This window comes from Chlamydotis macqueenii, chromosome 15 (genome assembly GCF_036417535.1).
Source record: "Chlamydotis macqueenii isolate bChlMac1 chromosome 15, bChlMac1.mat, whole genome shotgun sequence".
NCBI lineage: Eukaryota > Metazoa > Chordata > Aves > Otidiformes > Otididae > Chlamydotis > Chlamydotis macqueenii.
Window position 1 is genome coordinate 4,301,237 of NC_141570.1, and position 17,965 is coordinate 4,319,201.

The window sequence follows — 17,965 nt, forward strand, 5'->3', positions numbered from 1 at the left end:
GGGAGGGGACAGTCACTCCATGGCCACCAGCCAGTTCCTACTTGCTCTTCCCTGCTGCACATCTGGCCGCCAAACTGCTGATCTTTCCCTTTTTTTCCCCCCCTCTTCCCTGCCCAGCTGCACCCCATGACAGCCTCACGCGCCATGTTTTATGGGTCGTCCTCCTCCACCATGGCTCCACCATCCAAGAACCGGCTGAAGCGCCAGAGCCGGATTTTCTCCCAAGTCTTGTACCGGACGCTGAGCTACAAGGACCGGACCTCAGCCTCTGTTTCCCCAGCAGCCGGCGAAGATGACCCGGCCGAGCTCTCCACCCAGCTCTCGGCCCCCGGCGTCCTGAAGATCTTCGGGGGGAACATCTGCGCGGGCACCAACTACAAGAGCGTGCTGGCGACGGGCAGCTCGGGCGCGCGGGAGCTGGTGAAGGAAGCCCTGGAGCGCTACGGGCTGAGCCAGCTCAGTGCTGGGCAGTACGCCCTGTGCGATGTCATTGGGAAGTTTGAAGGCCCTGAGAAACGCTGGCAGACCGAGGGGCTGAGGGTGCTGGGTGACCACGAGAAGCCGCTGCTCATCCAGGACCTCTGGAAGCCCAGGGAGGGCTTTTCCCGGCGGCTGGAGCTACGCAAGAGAGCTGAAGTGGAGGAGCTGGCAGCCAGGGATGTGGACACCACAACCGCAGGTCAGAGCCGGGCGTGGGGCAGGGAGAGGGTCCGGGGACCTGTGACCCCCCTCCCCAGCTGCCTGAGGGTGATGCACCCCACACCCGTGTTTTGGGCACGGTGCGGTGGTACAGGCGCTGGGTGGGAGGAGAGCCATGTTTCGGCTGCAAAGCTCTACCTAAGAGTTGGTATTTGGCACTCTTCCGGGTAAATACGGTACTTGTGACCCGAATATTTACCCTAGGCGGTCTAGGGATTCATCCCAAATCCCCACGTGCAGCTTCCCATCGCTGTGAACTCGTATCACGGAATCCCACGCCTCGGCGCAGCTTCGTGCCTGGCAGAGCACCGTCCCGCTCCCTCACACCCCCTGCCCCATCTCCCCTGGGAATCCCCCAGGCCAATCTGCAGGAGCAATTAAACAAAAGGAAAAGCTGATGAAGAGAGAGCAAGGTAGGGCAGGAGAGTCCCCCAGAGGTGCCTGATCAAGCCCAGGGCTGGCAGGAGGAGATAAGCGCATCGTTAGGAACAGGCAGGTTAATAAGTGACCCCAGCACAGAGTAATGAAGTTCCCCCTCCTTCTGCCCTCAGCTAAAAGCCCTGCGAGGGTGGAAAGGGTTAAAATCAGGTTTTCAATTGCACGACGCCCTTGATGGGTCTGACCTGCTGGTGGAGGGGTCTGGATCAGGCTCGGAAGGCATCAGCTGGGGGTTTTGCTGGGATGGGCACCGAGTGGTTCCTCACACCTCTAGGAAAGAGTGGTGATTATCAAAAATAACCTAACAACGGTGCAGGATTACCCCCAGTGCTCGGCAATTGGGAGCCAAGGTCCCCTCAGCAGTGGGGTGGGGCAGCCTGACCCATCCCACACCAGTGGGGACAGGTATCCTTTCCCCTCTGCTTTAACAGGGGCTGGAAGGAGCCCAGGGACATGGTGTGAGGGAAACCAGTTGTGGGCATTTTGGGGGAGAGCAGAGACTGCTGGAGCCCCATCAGCTGCAATTTTACCTGGGTGGCCCAAAAATGAGTGTGGAATTTGCAGTTTTGGGGGTGGCTTGAGTTGTGGGCAGGTTCCCATCAGCACCGGGAGGTGGGAGCGGACTCGTGTCCTGCCTTGGAATGGGAAGGATGGAGGAGCAGTGGAAAACAGCCCCCAGCCCTTGTATTAACGCTGGGCAGGGCCATCTGTTGGCATCTGATGGTGTGAGGGCTCCCTCCATCCCTCATGGTGTCCAGACCTTGTGTCAGCTCAGGGAGGGGATGCTATGGGATCGGTCCCAGCCCACTGCACGTGTGATGCCAACGGAGAGCAAGGGACTCGACGGAGGTGGATGCTCTGCTTTTCTCTGCGGCTGTTTCTCCAGCTGGGATCAGAGAACTGTTAGCACTTGGTGACTTAAAACAGCTTTTCTTTTGAACAGAGGAAAGGGCAAGAGCCAAGCGCAATGGTTACAGCACACGGCAGGGAGGGCCATGCCTGAGCCCAAGGTCACACCAACTCTCAGCCTCAAATTCTCCCCCTCGGATGCAGGAAGCAGAGTTCCCACCCATGACCTGGATCGTGGGCAGGCTGGCAGCCGTGGGGAGGTTAAGGCTCCTGTGGAAGCCAGGGGAGCAGCACGCTCCTGGCACGGGAGGTGGCCGGGGCTCGGCAGCCTTCCGTGATTTCCCATGGAGGAGCAATTCCTGACCAGATCTAGAAATAAGCCTGTTATGCTTTCAGCATAGATATCACTTCATTTGTTTCAGCACTCCTGGGTGGGGTGATGGAAATTCTGTTTTTTTAACCTTCGGGCATTTTCCACAGCTGACCAAGCTATGACCAAGACAGAACACCTACGCCCACATTTATTTACGCTGTCTGCCCTGTGGGCTACAAAGCCCTTATTTGTCTTACCTGTTAAAAATCTCAGTCCTGCTGCCCTTTCTTTTGGTGGCAGGCTCCGTCGCCAGTCTCTCCCAGTGCCCAAAGGGATATGTGGGGCTGGGACCGCACTTTCCCATCCCATCCACAGGCTGCCACCCAGCACCTCAAAAAAAACCAACCAACCAAACAAAAAAAAAAAAAAACAAACCCCAAAACTCCTGGTGCAATGGGGACTGACTGCGAGGGGTCACCCTTGTCACCAGCTGTGAGCTGGCAGAGGTCCCCTTGCCAAGCATCAGCTGCCTGCCCAGGGTCATGGGGCGCTGGTGTGGAAAATGCAGCATCTGTGCAAAAATAAAGGGGCTTGGGGGGAATTGTAGCTCCCTAGGAGAAAAAAAAAAACACAGGGATGCTGCAAAGTGGGATCTCGAGGGAAATACCTGCACGGCATTGCTGGAGCAGCAGGACTGGGACCGCTGGTGTCACGCAGGCTGGAGCATCACTGACTGCCCTGCTGCTGAGCTGCGGAAAAGGCTCCACACCCATCCATGACCCACTAGCAACTAGCTTGAGAGTTTTATCTTCTCGGTTACCCATTATCCTAATTAGCTTGTTAGCTACTTCCCACTGGGGAGGAAGGCACTCACTCCTCATGCAGCCAATTAGCAGCACAGGTAGAGCACCTCTGCAGTAAACGAGGCTGATGCCCTCTCTCACTGCTACCCCCAGCCCTGCTCCTTTTGGGGAGCGACGAGCCGGTGGTTAGGGACCATCCAGGGAAAACACCCCCAAACTGGAGGGTGCTGGGGCAGAGGCGTAACACTTGACACCTTTATGGGATTTGTTTCACCAAACCAGCCTCATTTTGCACCGTTGTCCCCAGCTTGCTGGGACTTTCCCCGGAGGCTGGAGGCTGAATCGCGTGCATACCTCAAGAAATGGAGGAGTTAAGGCTGTTCAGTTAAAAGATGCTCCGCCAGGTACCTCTGAGGATCTGGCTCTGGTACAACTTAGCACGACTGCGTCCAGGGAGGACTCCCTGCAGGGTCTGTGTGGCAATCACAGTAGGAAGGAGAGCCCCTCCTGGGGAAATTCAAAGCATTTCTTCTTTCCTGGGGCCCAGGGAGTTATTTATTAACTGATTTATTTCTCAGACGGAAAAAGGAAGCCTCTTTCGTAGGCTGAAAAAAGAGGCAGACCCCAGCCAAGATCCCAGGCTCCCCATCTGGCAGGTTTCTCCCCCTGGATGCACGATGGGTTTAGAGGCAGCGGCTCGGTGGGACCGGTGGATGCTGGCCAGGGGGTGCGTGGTGCCCCTGCCCGGGGTGCTCAGCTCTCCCTAAGGGACGGGGCGTGATCCCGCCTGGTTCCCATCCGCGGTGCCGTGTGGCCTCAGCAGCTGACTCTGCCCTGGCTGCGCTGTGTCGGATAACCTGCATGTGCTCGGGAGGAGAAAACAGTACCAGAGGGCTGAAAAAAAGCCACAACCAGTTTTATGGAGGGACTTTCTGTTATGCTCAGGAAAAGAGCTGTGTTTATCTTTCCAGTGCAGCTCTGGGGTTAGTGGGGAGCCTGTGACGGGGGCTCGATCGGCAGTAAAAAAGCAGCTTTTTCCTACACAGAATAAATACAGAAGCTTCCTTTCCCCTAGATAAGAGGCATGTCTCTCTGGGCGTAGGACCCCATTCCTGGCAGCCCCCATTCCCTCCCAGTGCAATGAGCTCCAGTAATAGCAGCTCCCCAGGATCTGGCCCCTCTCCTCTGCTCCCTCTGGCCGGCCTGGGACCTGCATCGCCCCAGCCATCCATCCTTCATCCCTTTGGCCCGTTTCCATGCTGTGGGCCGGGGCCGGGGCTCCTGAGGGGAGCCGAGGCCTCCCACGGACACATTTGAGGTGGCCCTTGGCATCCCCAGCGGCACAGCTTGGGCTGTGCTCCTGCCTGGGCAAGCTTGTTGCACACCCCGCCCCGAATTTCACATCTGCAGGGCGCAGGCATCCCGTGCTGTGCTGCTGGCCATGATGGGGACGTGAGCAGGGCCGATTGCCTTTTTAAGAAGGATGCAGGGCACTGGACTGTTGGAGGCAGCTTGGCCATGCCTTGCCCTAATCCCAAGGCATGTAAACAGTGGGGGCTATTTTCTCCTTCTCCCACCCCCTCTCCCCATCCCCATCTCTTTCATTTTCCCAGCAAAGGAGCATTCGATTTAAAACAAACAAAAAAATGTCTTTCAGAACTGGCAGCCCATTCCTCACCAAATAAGGCTGATGACTTTTTTTTTTTTTTTTTTGGGTCTGAGCTTGTGAGTGTCCCTTTAAGCAGCCTTGGGCACCAAGCTCTCCGCTCAGCCGTTCCCAAATCCCACTGGCTGTCCCCAAATCTCACCGGCCGAAGCTTGCTCGCTGCTCGGCCAAGCCTTGAGCCGTGCTGCACCGATGCCACTGCAGCGCTGCTCCCGCAAGGAAATCCTTTAGGAATTTCCTCCCCCCAATTCTTCATCCTCCCTGGATGCCAGCGACCTGCTCCCAGGAGGCTGCCCGCCCAAGGTACCAGCATCGCCCATCGACCCCGTAACTTCTCGTTTCTCCCGCAGAACTTGAGCCAGGCTCGCAGTGCGGAGGAGCCCTGGGGACCCCTCTTGGGCTTGGGGACGCCAAGCGAGGGGCTGCTTGCGCAGCTCGGCCAGGCCTGTTCATTCGCTCCGGCTCCCATTCGTCTTGCGGACAGCTTTGCCCGAACTGATGCTCGGGAGAAGTTAATTACAGCTTTGCTCCTGCGGCAGGCGGGCTCCACTGCAGCTCGCAGCTCCCATCCCTGGGGGGGACCGGGGGGGCTCCTGGCCACCCAGTGCTGATGGCCCGAAAGCAGCATCCAGACTCTTTTTAATTTTTTTTTTTCAAATATTGAGCTAAATTTCTTTTTAGCACATATTTCCTTCTCTCCCAGCCCTGGCAGCATGGCCGCAGTGCGTGGGGGATGCTGAGCCCGGGCCAGCTGCCCCCCCCCCCCGCCCCCGGTCAGTGGGGTTTGGGGACTGGGGAGGGCTGGGGCACCCCCTTTTTTTTTTGGCAATGGCATTGGGGCACAAAACTCCCCGCGCTGGTGTCCTGCTGTCACCACCTGGGGAGGGCAGGGGACCAGGGGACATCAGATGGGGGGGGCGGCGGCTGCTCCATCCCCGCTCCCACGCTGCAGCATCCCTCCGGCCCGGGGGTGCTGCGGCTGCGAGGGTGGCGGCGGCGGGGGGGGGGAAGGGGGCTGAACGCTGCTCTCCCCCCTCCCCATCCCCGCAGGCATCAACGCCCAAGCGCGGAAGCTGCAGCGGCACCGGGCGCGGGGGTCCCGGCGGGCGGGGGGGGCTGAGGGCCGGGCCCCCCCGCCAACCCTGCGCCGCAGCCTCAGCGAGACCAGCCTGGGCCATCCGGTTCGGCGGAGCGGGAACGGGACCGGGAGCGGGTCCGGGAGCGGGGAGAGGCTCCAGCGGCTCTGCTCCACGTTGCCCGGGGGGGGCCCGGCGGAGCGGGGCGGCAGCATGCGGTACTCCCTCTACCAGTCCCCGCACCTCCTGCTCCTGCAAGGCTACAGCCAGCAGCATGTAAGCACCGCGACCCCCTCCCCGCTCACCCCCCGGCACCGCCCCCCCGGCACCTCCCGGCTTTCCCCACACCCCTCCAGGTCCCGGGGAAAGGGGTGGGGGGGGGGGCCTGCTTGCATGGCCGGAGCTGCTGGGGTGATGGTGGCGGGGAAGAGCATCCTTGAGAAAACGAGCCAGTTTGGGACTTACAGCCTTGTCCCCAGATCTCGTCCCCAGGCCTTGTCCCCATGCCTCATCCTCAAGCGGGGGCGGGGGGGGGGGGGGTGGTGAGAAACCAGGACCCACTGGGACCCAGAGGGACACAGGGAAAACCCTGCTGCAGCATCCCTGGCACAAGGGAGGCCAGGTTTTTACGGGCAATGACTGAGCTGCCCCATCTCCATCCGCCTCCTTCGTTAGTCCAAACCTAATGAGAGGCAGTGAGGAGAAAGCGCGGCTGGGAGCCCCTTGAGGAACTGGAAAAGACTGGGACAGATCTCGTAATTAGTGGCTACCTTGTCCTGGTTGAGGAGCTGGCTTTTCCCAGCTTTCCAGCACAGTGACGTTGGCACTGCAGCCATCCCGTTAGTACAGCTGGGGAAACTGAGGCAGGGGGTGGCTGGGTGAGCTGCCTCAGGGAGTGCAGGCAGGCTGGGCAGGGACTGGCTGCTCTGAGCGGGGTCCCACCATCCTCTCCGGGGCAGGGGGGATGCAGGCATTGCCACAATCCAGGAGGAGAAGGTGGGAATGGAAAAGCAGCTGCGGGAAAGAGGAGGGTGAGAGGTGGAGGGAGGGCTCCTTCTGCTCAAAGCAGCCCCATTTACTGCATTCCCAAAGTTATCGTGCCCGTTAGCGTGTCTGAGGCAGGGATCGCTGCTGTCCTGCTCAGCAGGGAGGAAAATAGAGGGAAACGTGTTTCTGCTTGGCAGGACAGCTTGGTTTACCTGCTGAACCGTGAGCAGCACACGGTGGGCCAGAGGACGCAGGCGAGCAAGCCCAGCATCAGCCTGTCAGCCCCCGACATCTTGCCCCTGCACTGCACCATCAGGAAGCTCCCACCTTCCCGGCATCGCTCCGAGGAGAAGCTGGTGCTGGAGCCCATCGCCGGCGCCGGCATCTCGATCAACTTCGCCGAGGTGGCCCGGGTGGTAGTACTGCGGCACGGGGACCTCCTCTCCCTTGGTCTCTACTACCTGCTCCTCTACAAGGACCCCATGAAGGCGCAGCCGCTGCCGGCGCAGACCCTGCTGAGGCTGCGAGCCCTGCACCCCGCCGACCCCGAGGGTCCCCCCGTCTGCGGGGCGTGCGGCAGCCTGATGAAGGCCAGGGACCCTGCCACCAAAAAGCGGGGCCCATCGCCCACCGGCGGCCCCAGGACACCCCGCAGAAAGCTGCTGCTGGAGTTCGAGCCGGCGGCCGAGGACGTGCTCCTGCGGCGCATCATGACCCTGATCGAGCCGGGGGGGGATGACCACAAGCTGACGCCCGCCTTCCTGCTCTGCCTCTGCATCCAGCACTCGGCCACCAGCTTCGAGCCAGGAGACTTCGGGCAGCTGCTACTCAAAGTGGCCAAAATGATCCAGAGGACGGTGTGGGTCAGTCGGGGGAGCTGGTGGGGTGGGGGTGTTGCTGGACCCCTCCCAGCCCGGCGCCTGGCCGCAGCGAGCGCTGGTTGGGGTGATGCTCATGCCTCCCTGTCCCGCTGATTCTCATTTTGCTTTCCCCTTCTCTCTCTGCCCAGGAGCGGACGCGGGAGCTGGCCGAGAAGCAGTCCCAGCAGTAAGTGCGACCTGGCCAAGGTTTTGCACGCATGGCTTCAGCGTCCCTGAGGGACACAGCAGGGACAACCCCGGCATGGGGTCTCACCCATCCATGCTGAAGACCCCCCTGTGCCGGCATTGCACGTGTGCATCTGGAGATGGTGGCACACGGTGTCCCAGGATGGGGAGCACCACTTCGGGGCTGTCGCAGCGGTGCAGGGGGTTGGCTCCCGGTGGGGTGTGCGGCCAGCTTCCCAGCCATTTCCAAATTCCAGGCTCCAAAGCAGCATCTGGAGAAACTGTTGGCACTTGCTGTGAGCTCTCCTTTAGGACAAGCTCCGAGGATGCTTCCCAGGCCTTTCCTATAGCGGGAAAAAGCGGTTCAGTGGTTGAGAAACTTCCCAGATGCTTTTTATTTATTTTGTTTTATTTTTGAACAGCCCAGTGCAGGCGGGCTGGGTTTAACTGTGCAGAGCTGGCAGGAGCAGCGCATACTTCTGAGGGAAAGCTGCTTTCAGCCATGACAGCTGCAGTTTGGCTCTATTAGGGGGAGTCCTCCCCAGATGTGGCACCCCACAAAGGCCGGGTGGCCCTTGGTTGATCCCCTTTGCCATCCCATAGAGCAGGAACCACCAGATTTTTGGAGGACTAAGAGGTGCGGGGCTTGTGGGTGGGAGTGCAAAAACTCTCTGGCCTTTCCCCAAACTGGCTGTTTTCTCCCTGAAAGCTCAAGTGGGGCTGCCAAGAAGCAGCAGATTTAACACCCGCTGTGTCTCCCCAGCCAGGACCCTGCCGCCCTGTCCCGCTTCACCGTGGCGGACCTTCTCCCGGACCTGCAGCACATCCTCTTCTGGATGGCCAACGCCATCGAGGTCCTTTACTTCGTCCAGCAGAAATCGCCCACCTACATCCAGAGCATGGAGGAGGAGCTGGATGTCAGAGGTAGGGCTGGACCCCGCGCCATCCTTGCTTCTCCGGCCGGAGCGACTTTTCTCTGCTAATCCCTGGTCACAAGCCAGTGCCCCCGAGATGCTCCTTTAACCCCCTCCCCGTAATCCTCATCAGCAGAGATGCTTCTATGGTGCGGGCTGGGGTAACCCATGCCAGAGGAGCAGCTCCGCTTCACGTCGTGCCGTGGTGCTGCTTGGCTTCGGGGATGGGTTGTGTTCATGGCCAAACCTCCCCTTTCCACCACAGCTTGTGGTTAATGCCTCGGGGGCAGCTTTCCACCCCCGGCCCCGGCACTCGGATTTGCAGGCAGCCCTGCAGAATCGCTCGCCGGTGGGCCTGTGTTAATGCCAGCAAAAAAAAAAAAGGAAAAAAAAAGAAAAAAATGAAAAAAGAATTAAATCAGCATCAGAAACCTTCTGGTCTGTGCAGCAAGTTGAACCGTCTGTAGGCCAGAGCGGCTGTTGTAAGGAGGGGTACAGCCCAGGGGCAGAGGCCACCGTGCTGTCACGCGCTGCCAGCGGCGTGGCGAGGCGCGGGAGATGGCGGGCGGGCGCTCTCTGCCAGGAGAGGAGCCCCCGCTGAGGAGATGCCGTGGTGGTGATGGCAGCCCGGGAGCACTATCAACCCCCGCCCTGGGAACACGGGGAGCGGTGAATTTGGCAGGTTTGCTCTCCCATCCATGGTCCTCTCCATCCCGTAGGCTCCAAGGAGTCTCTGTTCTCCTCGACCATCACAGCCAGCGAGGAGGCGATGACGGTGCTGGAGGAGGTGATCATGTACACCTTCCAGCAGTGCGTCTACTACATCTCCAAGGTACGTGCTCCCCGGGGAGGGCGGCAGCATCCCACGGGACCAGCAGCTCTCAGGCTGCGCAGGAGGTGTGGTGGGTTTTTTTTTTTTTTTTTTTTTTTAAGCTTTTACTCTTTGGCAGTTGCATCACGCCGAGGTGTTTTCCTTTCCTTTTGGTCGCAGCCCAGGAGAAGTATTGAATTACTGCGGCGTGCTTCCCTGCCTGCAGTGCAGCGGCTCAGGGGAGGCGTTTGGGGAGAGCTGCTTGGCTCCGGCCGGCGCGGCATAATGGTGTGATTCAGGGCGCGATGGAAAGGGGCCCCTGGGCCGTTGCCGTTGGACCGCGAGAGCCGGGCGGCCTCGGGAGCGGGGAACAGAGCGGGCAGTGTGAGGCAGGAGAAAGGCCGCTGTGTGCGGGACGGCCCGGCCCGGCTGCTGGTGTCGGCACCCTCCCCAGCACCCTCGCCTCCCCCGTGGCCTGGGCAGAGGTGGGTGCTAGGTGCTGCTGTCCCATTTAAGCAGTGGGGAAAGGTCATCTCCATCAGGCCCGGTTTTTCTTTCACCCTCGTGCCCAGCTGTTGGCCGCTGCCCAGGTTCAGATCGGTTTTCGGATCCCTTTAGCTGAGCCGTCCCATGCCGCCACTTCCAACTGCTAAAAGCCACAGACATGTTCATTTTAAATTTTTTTTTTTTTTTTTAAACACTTGTGGAACACCGGAGCGTGCCAAGGCGGGGGGTAAGCAGGATCAGCCCCTTGCCAGCGCAGCGCCAGCGACGTTTTTTCAGCTTGCAGGGGTGAGGGGGTTGGAAGGGTTTGGCTCACACAAAAACCCACCCAACACCAAAATCAGTCTGCTGTGAACTCGCCGCTGTCCCTGCAGTGTCTGTACGTGTCGCTCCCCGCCCTGCTGGAGTGCAACCCCTTCCAGAACGAGTGCCGGGAGAGCTGGCGGGCATCCCCGTCGCTGCCCGAGGAGATCCGCAGGGTCGTGCTCATCTACCAGGCCGTGCTGGACCTGCTCCGCCAGTACGAAGTGCACCCGGAGATCACCTCCCAGATGTTCGCCTACCTCTTCTTCTTCTCCAACACCCTGCTCTTCAACCAGCTCCTGGATAAGGGTCAGTCCTCCCCGAACACCCGATCGGAACTGGGTAATCTGTGGGGGACCGGTCCTTTGGGAGGCCCTCCAGTCCATGCCAGTGCCACCTCAGGGGGCACAGGAGGGAGGGCACTTCCAGCAGCTTGAGGGGGCTGGAGATGGGCAGGTGCCAGCACCCTTATGGGGAGGCTAAGCACAGCCCCAGCTGCTGCCCCCATTCCCAGGAGGGGTTTAACCCCACGAACGCTGCCCTTTTGAGCCTGAGCAGAGGAGGCTGAGAGCATTTCAGAGGGGCAGCTCGTTAATGAACTACTGCAGCCAGCTTTGTGACTGAGGTGCTCATTAGCCCTCATTAGTACAGCAGCCCCGTCACCTGCTGTCAGCGCCAGGGGAGGTCCAGCCACCACCAGGAGTTACAGCTGTGGGATGCTGGGGACGTTAACCTGGATTTATTTCGCTGGGGCAGGGGCAAGGCTCTGGCTGAAGGATGGGGGGACTGGGGAGCCAGTCCCCGACCCGTTCTGATGGATGCTCTGCCTCCACAGGCTCCTCTCTCAGCTGCTTCCACTGGTCGCAGGGGGTGAAGCTGCGGGCTAGCGTGCGGCTGCTCCTGGAGTGGCTGCGCGGCGCCGGCTTCGAGCAGCTCGCCCAGCAGTTCTTCGCCAAACTTTCCAGCGTGGCCAACCTGCTGGCCATGCCTGGCTCTCAGCTGGTCCAGGTGAGGGATGCCTGGCTGGGGGCTCGCGGCATGGGGATGGGCATGGGCATGGGCCTGGCATTTGGGCGTCCCTGCAGGGATACATCCCTTCTGTGACCCGTTGCCCCTTCCCAGGGTGGTGGGTCCGTGGGTGGGCAGTACCGAGGAGAGGATGCTGAGGCTCACTCCAACTTGTCCAGCCTGTCCCTCATGTCCCCCTCACAAGCTCTTGACCCTCTGAGAAATCGGGTCCTCACCTCTGCTGTTCGCCCTGTGCTCTGTCTCCTCACTCAGATGACCTGGCCATCCCTGCGAGCTGAGTTCCCGGCGCTGAGCCCTGCGCAGCTCCACCGAGTGCTGAGCCAGTGCCAGGCCGTGATGGACGTGGGCTGCATCGCAGCATGGCAGCCCAGCGAGGAGGAGAGCCCAGCCACCTTCCGGCCTGGTGAGCCCCTGGCTTTGCGCTTGGCGCTGCTCTGGGCACCGTGCTCCGGTCACCCACAGACTCTCTCCAGAGTTCTGCCGTCTCCAGTGAGGGACAGAATCATAGAATCATGGAATGGTTTGGGTTGGAAGGGACCTTTAAAGGTCATCTAGTCCAACTTCCCTACAAGGAGCAGGGACACCAGTGCTGCTGCCTCGCAGCTCGCCGTGTCCCCAGTCCCGGCTGGGAGACTGCTCATGGCCGGGAGCTGGGAGCGGGGTGCAGCCTGGGCCAGCGCTAGCATCCCCCTGCTCTGCTTTTCAGATGAGATGCTGGAGTCTTTCGACAACCACCCGCCCATCATCCTGCCCAGCGGGGGCTTCAAAGTGGACCTGGAGGTGGAGACGTTGGATGACAACATCTACCGGCATCTCCTCTACATCCGCCACTTCCTCTGGAGCCTGCGGAGCAAGACCCTCCGCGCCGGCGAGGGGCCGGGCTCAGCACCCCCAAAGGTAGCCTGGACCCCCCTGGGTGGGCAGGAGGGTCTCTGGTCCCTCTGGAGCCCCTCCAAGCTTGGTGCCAAGGACCGCGCTGTCCTCACCTGATGCCCTCCCATAGAGCTGCTGGAAGGATTAGTGCTGGTAATCCCCTGGCCTGGGGGGTGCGGGAAGGCGAGCTGGAAGGACAGGCTCGTTGCAGCAATCTCGTTAGTGGGGAGGAAGGGGGGAGTCTGCAGCCAGCGCTCCCCTTCTCCCTGCGCGTTCCCCCCAGCACTGATTAGCTAATGCCTATAAAGCACAGGGAAGGTGAGACGTGCTGAGGGTGCTAAGCTTGATTGCCACTCGTCTCCAGCTCCCTGGGAGGACACCCCTTCTCCTCTCCCACCCTGTCCCCATCGGCTGCAGCACCACAGGCACCGCTACCTCCTCCTGTCACCCTGGGGCCACGTCACCCAGCTCTGGGTGACAGGAGCAGCCGTGCTATGAGATCCTCAGGACCAGGAGTCCCCTCTTGGCTGGCTGGGAGCATCCCCAGCACGGCCCCGGCCACACAACTGGGGGGCGTGAGCTGTGCTGGGAAGCCAGGACAAGCCCTGGCCATGTCCAAATTTCCAAGGCTTTGGCTGGAGCCAACAACGTCCTGCTCACAAAGTGGCGAGTGGTGGGGTGCAGGCAGAGTGTGAAAAGCACCCGTGGCGGGGGGTCCCACAGAGCATTTTTCTCCTTCTTAAGAAAGAGGCACATGCAACACCAGAAGTCCTGGAGGTGAGCGAGAGCCTGGCCGCTGGCCTGGAGAGCACCATCACGCAGGAAGACTACTGCTCCTTGGGGGGCTGCGCTGAGCCGGAGGGGGACCCCCTGCTTTGCCTGCCCGCCAACGGCTGCCCCTGCGAGCGCCCTGCTGACGAGCCGCAGCTCCAGGAGAAGCTCAAGCAGCTGCAGCTGGGCAGTGGTCCGGTCCCCAAAGCTGGCATGGCACCCTTAGATCCCTCCTGCCTGCTGACGCCACCCACCACCCCCCTGAACTTCGACTCTGGGAGCCTGGAGTCCCCGCAAGGCACCGGCAAGGGACTGCAGGACCCCCGGAGGAACGGGATGAACGGCACCAAAGGCAGCACCCCCGAAGGTACCAAAAGCTGGGGCTGCCCTCCTTTGCGGGTGTGGGATTTGTGCGCAAGGGTGCAACCCAGGGCTGGCTTTGATGGGGCTTTGGGGGGCAGCTTTCTGTGGGAGGTGGCCAGAGTGGTAAGCCGGTCTCTCTGCTGCCAGGATGCTCACCAACCCTCTATGACTACCCCACGCCAGAGTCTTCCAGCCGCAGCTCTGCCACCGATGACTTCTGCTACGTCTTTGTGGTGGAGCTGGAGAGAGGACCCATGGGGCTGGGGATGGGGCTGATCGACGGCTTGGTGAGTTTACACCGACCACATGACAGGGCTGATGCCCTCCAAATACCTGGAGTGGGACATGGGGGGGATGTTTTGTACCCCAAGAAAAGCCAGCAAAGAAGCTAATAGCTTCCCACAGGAGCTAGGTGGCTCCTGGGGAAAATGAGGCAGAGTGACCTCACAGGAGGAGCAGATCTTCGCTCTTGGGTCTCTGTGCCATGCACGCAAAGTCCATCACAGCTGTCCTGCAGCTGGACAGGGCAAACAGGCTCAGCACTCTTGGAGGAGGAAAATGACTCAGCCGAGGTCTCTCCTCCACCCGTCAGCGGGTGGCCAGGGGAGCGGGAGAACAGCGCGGGTTGCATAAGGCGGTGTTGCAATCTGGCTTAGTGCTGTGGATCATCTTACTAAGTGGCCCTTCACGGCCGTGCATTAGTCAGTAGGAAACAGGGCATCACCGAGCCCCTGGGACAGCCAAGAGCTCCCATCCCAAGATGGCTGCGGGCTAATGATGCTTTACTCTTAATTAAATCGAACAAAAAAAGTTGCACCAACCTCTCCTTTCGGTGTATAATTGATATAAAACTGAAGGTTTGTGTTTCCTTCCTGGTACTGCTAGCAACACCGTCCCCAGCACCCAGCCGTCACGTTCCCAGTGCCTCCAGGGTCCCACCTGGCATCAGGCACCCACTTTGGGGAGAGTCACCCTGCCTGGGGAGCTCAGCCCTTTGGGACCGCAAACCTGTCGTGTCCTTGCCACCCTGGCTGGTCGCTCACCGCCTTTCCCTGCCAACAGCACACCCCTCTCTGCTCCCCGGGGATCTACATCCGCACCCTGATCGAGGACAGCCCCGCGGCCGCCGACGGCAGGCTCTCCATTGGGGACCGCATCCTGGCTGTCAACGGCACCAGTCTCATCGGGGCAGACTACCAAAGGTGAGTGGCTCCTCGCCGGAGAGGCTGGTCCGGTATCGGCACTGCGGGAGTTACTGCTCAAGTCCGGGTTTTCAGCTGTTCTGCAGCAAAGAGCTGCACAAGTGCCTGGTGCTACGGTCCTGGCCAACAGCGCAGAGGATGCTGCGATATGGCAAGCTGCAGAGAGAGGAGCAACCTGCCTAGGATGCTGGAAAGGGGGGAAGGAGATGGGTGGAGGGGTTTGGAAGAGGGATCAGGGAAGAAAATCTGGAGAGCTTATTCATGGAACAAATGAGAGCTCCAGAGATGGATCTGCAGAGCTGCTCTAGCCCCATTCCACACCAGGGTTCCTCTCAAACGTGGTGGGATGGGGCAGCTCGCACCCCGCCTGGCTGTCCAGAGCCCAGGTGCCTGCGGGGCAGAGCAGCTCGGGACTCATTTGCCCTCGTCCTGGCAGCACTTTTGTGGAGGCCAGGGTCTCTGTAACGCCACATGCAGAGGAGAAACAGACCCTGCTTGTAACACCGAGTAGACACAAAGCAGAGCGGGGGGTGTTCTGCAAATAGGGGGTGTTTCGCAAATGTCTGCGACCTGGCAGGCTCCCGGGGGGCTGCCAGCCTGCGGGGAGCCAGAATTCACCTCTCTCCCTGTTGCTGCTCTCTACAGTGCGGTGGACCTCATCCGCTCCGGAGGGAAGAAGCTGCGGTTTCTGGTTGCCAAGTCGGACATGGAAATAGCAAAAAAAATCAGTTCCAGCTCCTCTGCCTCCTAGTCCCTGTGGCACGAGGGTCCTTCTGCAGCAGCTCGTGGGTGCGGCTCTGGTCAAGGCTGACCTCGGGGAGCCCGGAGTGCAAGAGGGAAGACCAGGACTTCGCAACTGCCCTCCATTTGCTTTTCAACGCCTTGCCCCTGCGCTGCAGTGGATGAAAGGACACACAAGGGTGGTGCATGCTTCCCCCACTCCGCTGGCTGGGAGTATCGTTCCTGATCAATTGCCCAGCCTCATCTTTTACCCTGTGTCATCCTTCTCAGGAGCCTTCCTGTTCCTTTGTCCCCTCTGGCAGGGGGCAGGAAGGGGGTGCTCCCCCCCACAGGGGCTGTAGGCAGGGTCCTCTGTTCCTCTAGCCTGGCAGCCTGGCGTGATCTTTCACGCTGGCAGGCAAGAAGGCTTGAAAAACCTTTGGGATTTAAGGATTAGCATGTGGGGCAGGCCTGGGCTTCGCTATGGCAGCGATAACCTGAGGTGCTGGCATATCAGGCCGGAAAAGGATGCCCAGCTTGGGGGGGTGGTAAAGGCAGCCCAAGCACCCAGGAGCGGAATTCCAAGCAGGATGCATTGCTGGGAGTTCAGTTCCCTAAGTCAGGTGCCTTTTGGGATGGAAAGCAGCTATGGCGAAGGGCTGACACCACCAGCAGTTCCCTGTGAGTCCTGGGCAGAGCCACTTGAAGAAGACTCTTGCCCTTGCTCATGCAGCAGATTTATTGCCTGGCTCTGGCACCATGATCCTGGCAGAAGGCGCCCCAGGGCTGCCCCAGCAGCGTGGGGCATTCACAAGTGGAGAATTTCCCCACGCAAGAGCTGCTGCCCTCTCCAAGGGGCTACAGCCAGGTTAGTGCTTCTGCCCCTCCCCCTGGTCCCTGCAAGCTGGGAACAGAGCGTTTTTGGCACCCAGGACCCGAGTGAGCCCAGCAGCATGCGGTGCCAGCCCGGAGCTGTGGCTGACACTAGCCCAGGCAGACAAACGACATCTTGGCACCGTGTCCTGGCCCTCTCCCTCTGGCTTTGCCAGGCCGTTGTAAGGCCACTCTGTTTTCTGCCCAGCTCAGAGCATCTCAGAGGTGTGCGCTGCTGACACACACACGGGTGATGACGGGCAGCAAACACTCCCTTTGCAAGGTCAGTCTTGAATGTCCCAGAAACAGCTCTGCTATCTGCTGCCAACAACAAGAGTGTCAGCAGAGCTGGGGTGGCAGCTCCACCGTGCGGCTGGCCGGTCCCCTCCACACCCGGCCTCCTGCCTGCTAAGTCCTCTCTGTGCTTTTAGCAACAGTAACGGGATAAACCCAGCCTGATTTCCACATATAGACAGATCAAGACCTAGTTTAGCCGAAACCTATTAAAAACAGCCTGCCATGAAGCCCTACATCACACTCTGCACTTAAACCAACATGGTCGAGGCTCTGGCAGCAAATCAGATATTCACGTGGCATCTCACAACAACAGTGCTCTGAGGATGGTGATGCTAAAAAAGGGATGCTTAACAGGGTTGGCCTTAATTAATCCACGCAGGGAAATGCTCCACTACTGATTTCAACACAGCCTGGCCTGCCTTCCCTAGGGGAAAACAGACCTTCACCGAGACACTAGTGCCTTGCTTCTCTGCTAGGCCATGCTCACACCAACTGGCCTGGGGTGCTGTCTCACCAGGGACTGGGAACAATGCATCCCTCCTGCCACTGACTCAGCTGTACCAGGCAGGCGCGCAAAGGCTCAGGGCCCCACAGGGCTCCTGGTGATTCACTCGACTTTGAATCAAGGCAGTATGGTGGCCTGTCATCCTCCACAGAGCTCAGCAGGTTTGTAGGACAGGAAAAGGGCTGCCTGGAGCCCCTGGCGAAACCACATGCACTCCTTACTTCCCTCTGCTCAGGAGCCAGGGCTCGGGGGAGGCTTGGTTTGCACTAACCAGTCCTGAGGCTGCACCCTGGCAAGTTCCAGCGGTACCAACGCAACCCTCTGCTTCCCACTGAGCCTGACTCTCCAGGCGCCCCTGGAGATGGGAAACAGCCCCAGAGCTGTACGCTGCTCACAGGGCAGTCAGGTATTGAAACAGACTGTAAATAAACCCAGCTATTTACTAGTGTGCATGACGGCTTGCTCCTCCGGAGAGGAGCAGTGGGATGTAATTACTCGCCCCGTCTGTTAATACTGTACAGCTCCAATGTGTATAAACTTCTCACACAGATACAGAACACAGCACGGCACCTGTTTGACACGGGGCTGATGTATGTTAAGAAATGCTCTTGGTGTCAACAATAAACTGGATCAATAAATCTCTCTAAGCTCCCGTCTGGTAGCTGTCTCTTGGATCTAGACATGTTCACTCTGATAGTGAGCCAGAAGACCAGAGAGGGCTTGCAGGAGACTTAATGGAGTCACTTCTGCTTTCTCCACCTCACAGAGGCTGACACGCTGCAAGCAGAGAGGCAATAAAAGTCCACGCATAACCAGCGTGTAGTGAGGGCAAAGGGGAGGGAGAAACAAGTCAGAGGAGGGGAGGGAAGGAGCAGCACGTCTCCAAAGAGGCTCAGTGTGCTGGCATGGTATTAATGCATGCA

General features: G+C 59.8%; 1 protein-coding gene across 1 annotated transcript; it reads left to right on the forward strand.

The window, feature by feature from the left end:
• Positions 1-116: 116 nt before the first annotated feature.
• On the forward strand, positions 117-17,694 carry RADIL (Rap associating with DIL domain). The gene is made up of 14 exons (XM_086759681.1): positions 117-679; positions 5,819-6,120; positions 7,029-7,694; positions 7,841-7,878; positions 8,641-8,801; positions 9,511-9,623; positions 10,481-10,718; positions 11,245-11,417; positions 11,691-11,841; positions 12,145-12,335; positions 13,056-13,449; positions 13,593-13,732; positions 14,508-14,647; positions 15,293-17,694. Exons 1-14 carry the CDS (start codon positions 127-129, stop codon positions 15,396-15,398), a joined length of 3,366 nt encoding a protein of 1,121 aa, XP_086615807.1. The 5' UTR covers positions 117-126; the 3' UTR covers positions 15,399-17,694.
• The last annotated feature ends 271 nt before the right edge of the window (positions 17,695-17,965 follow it).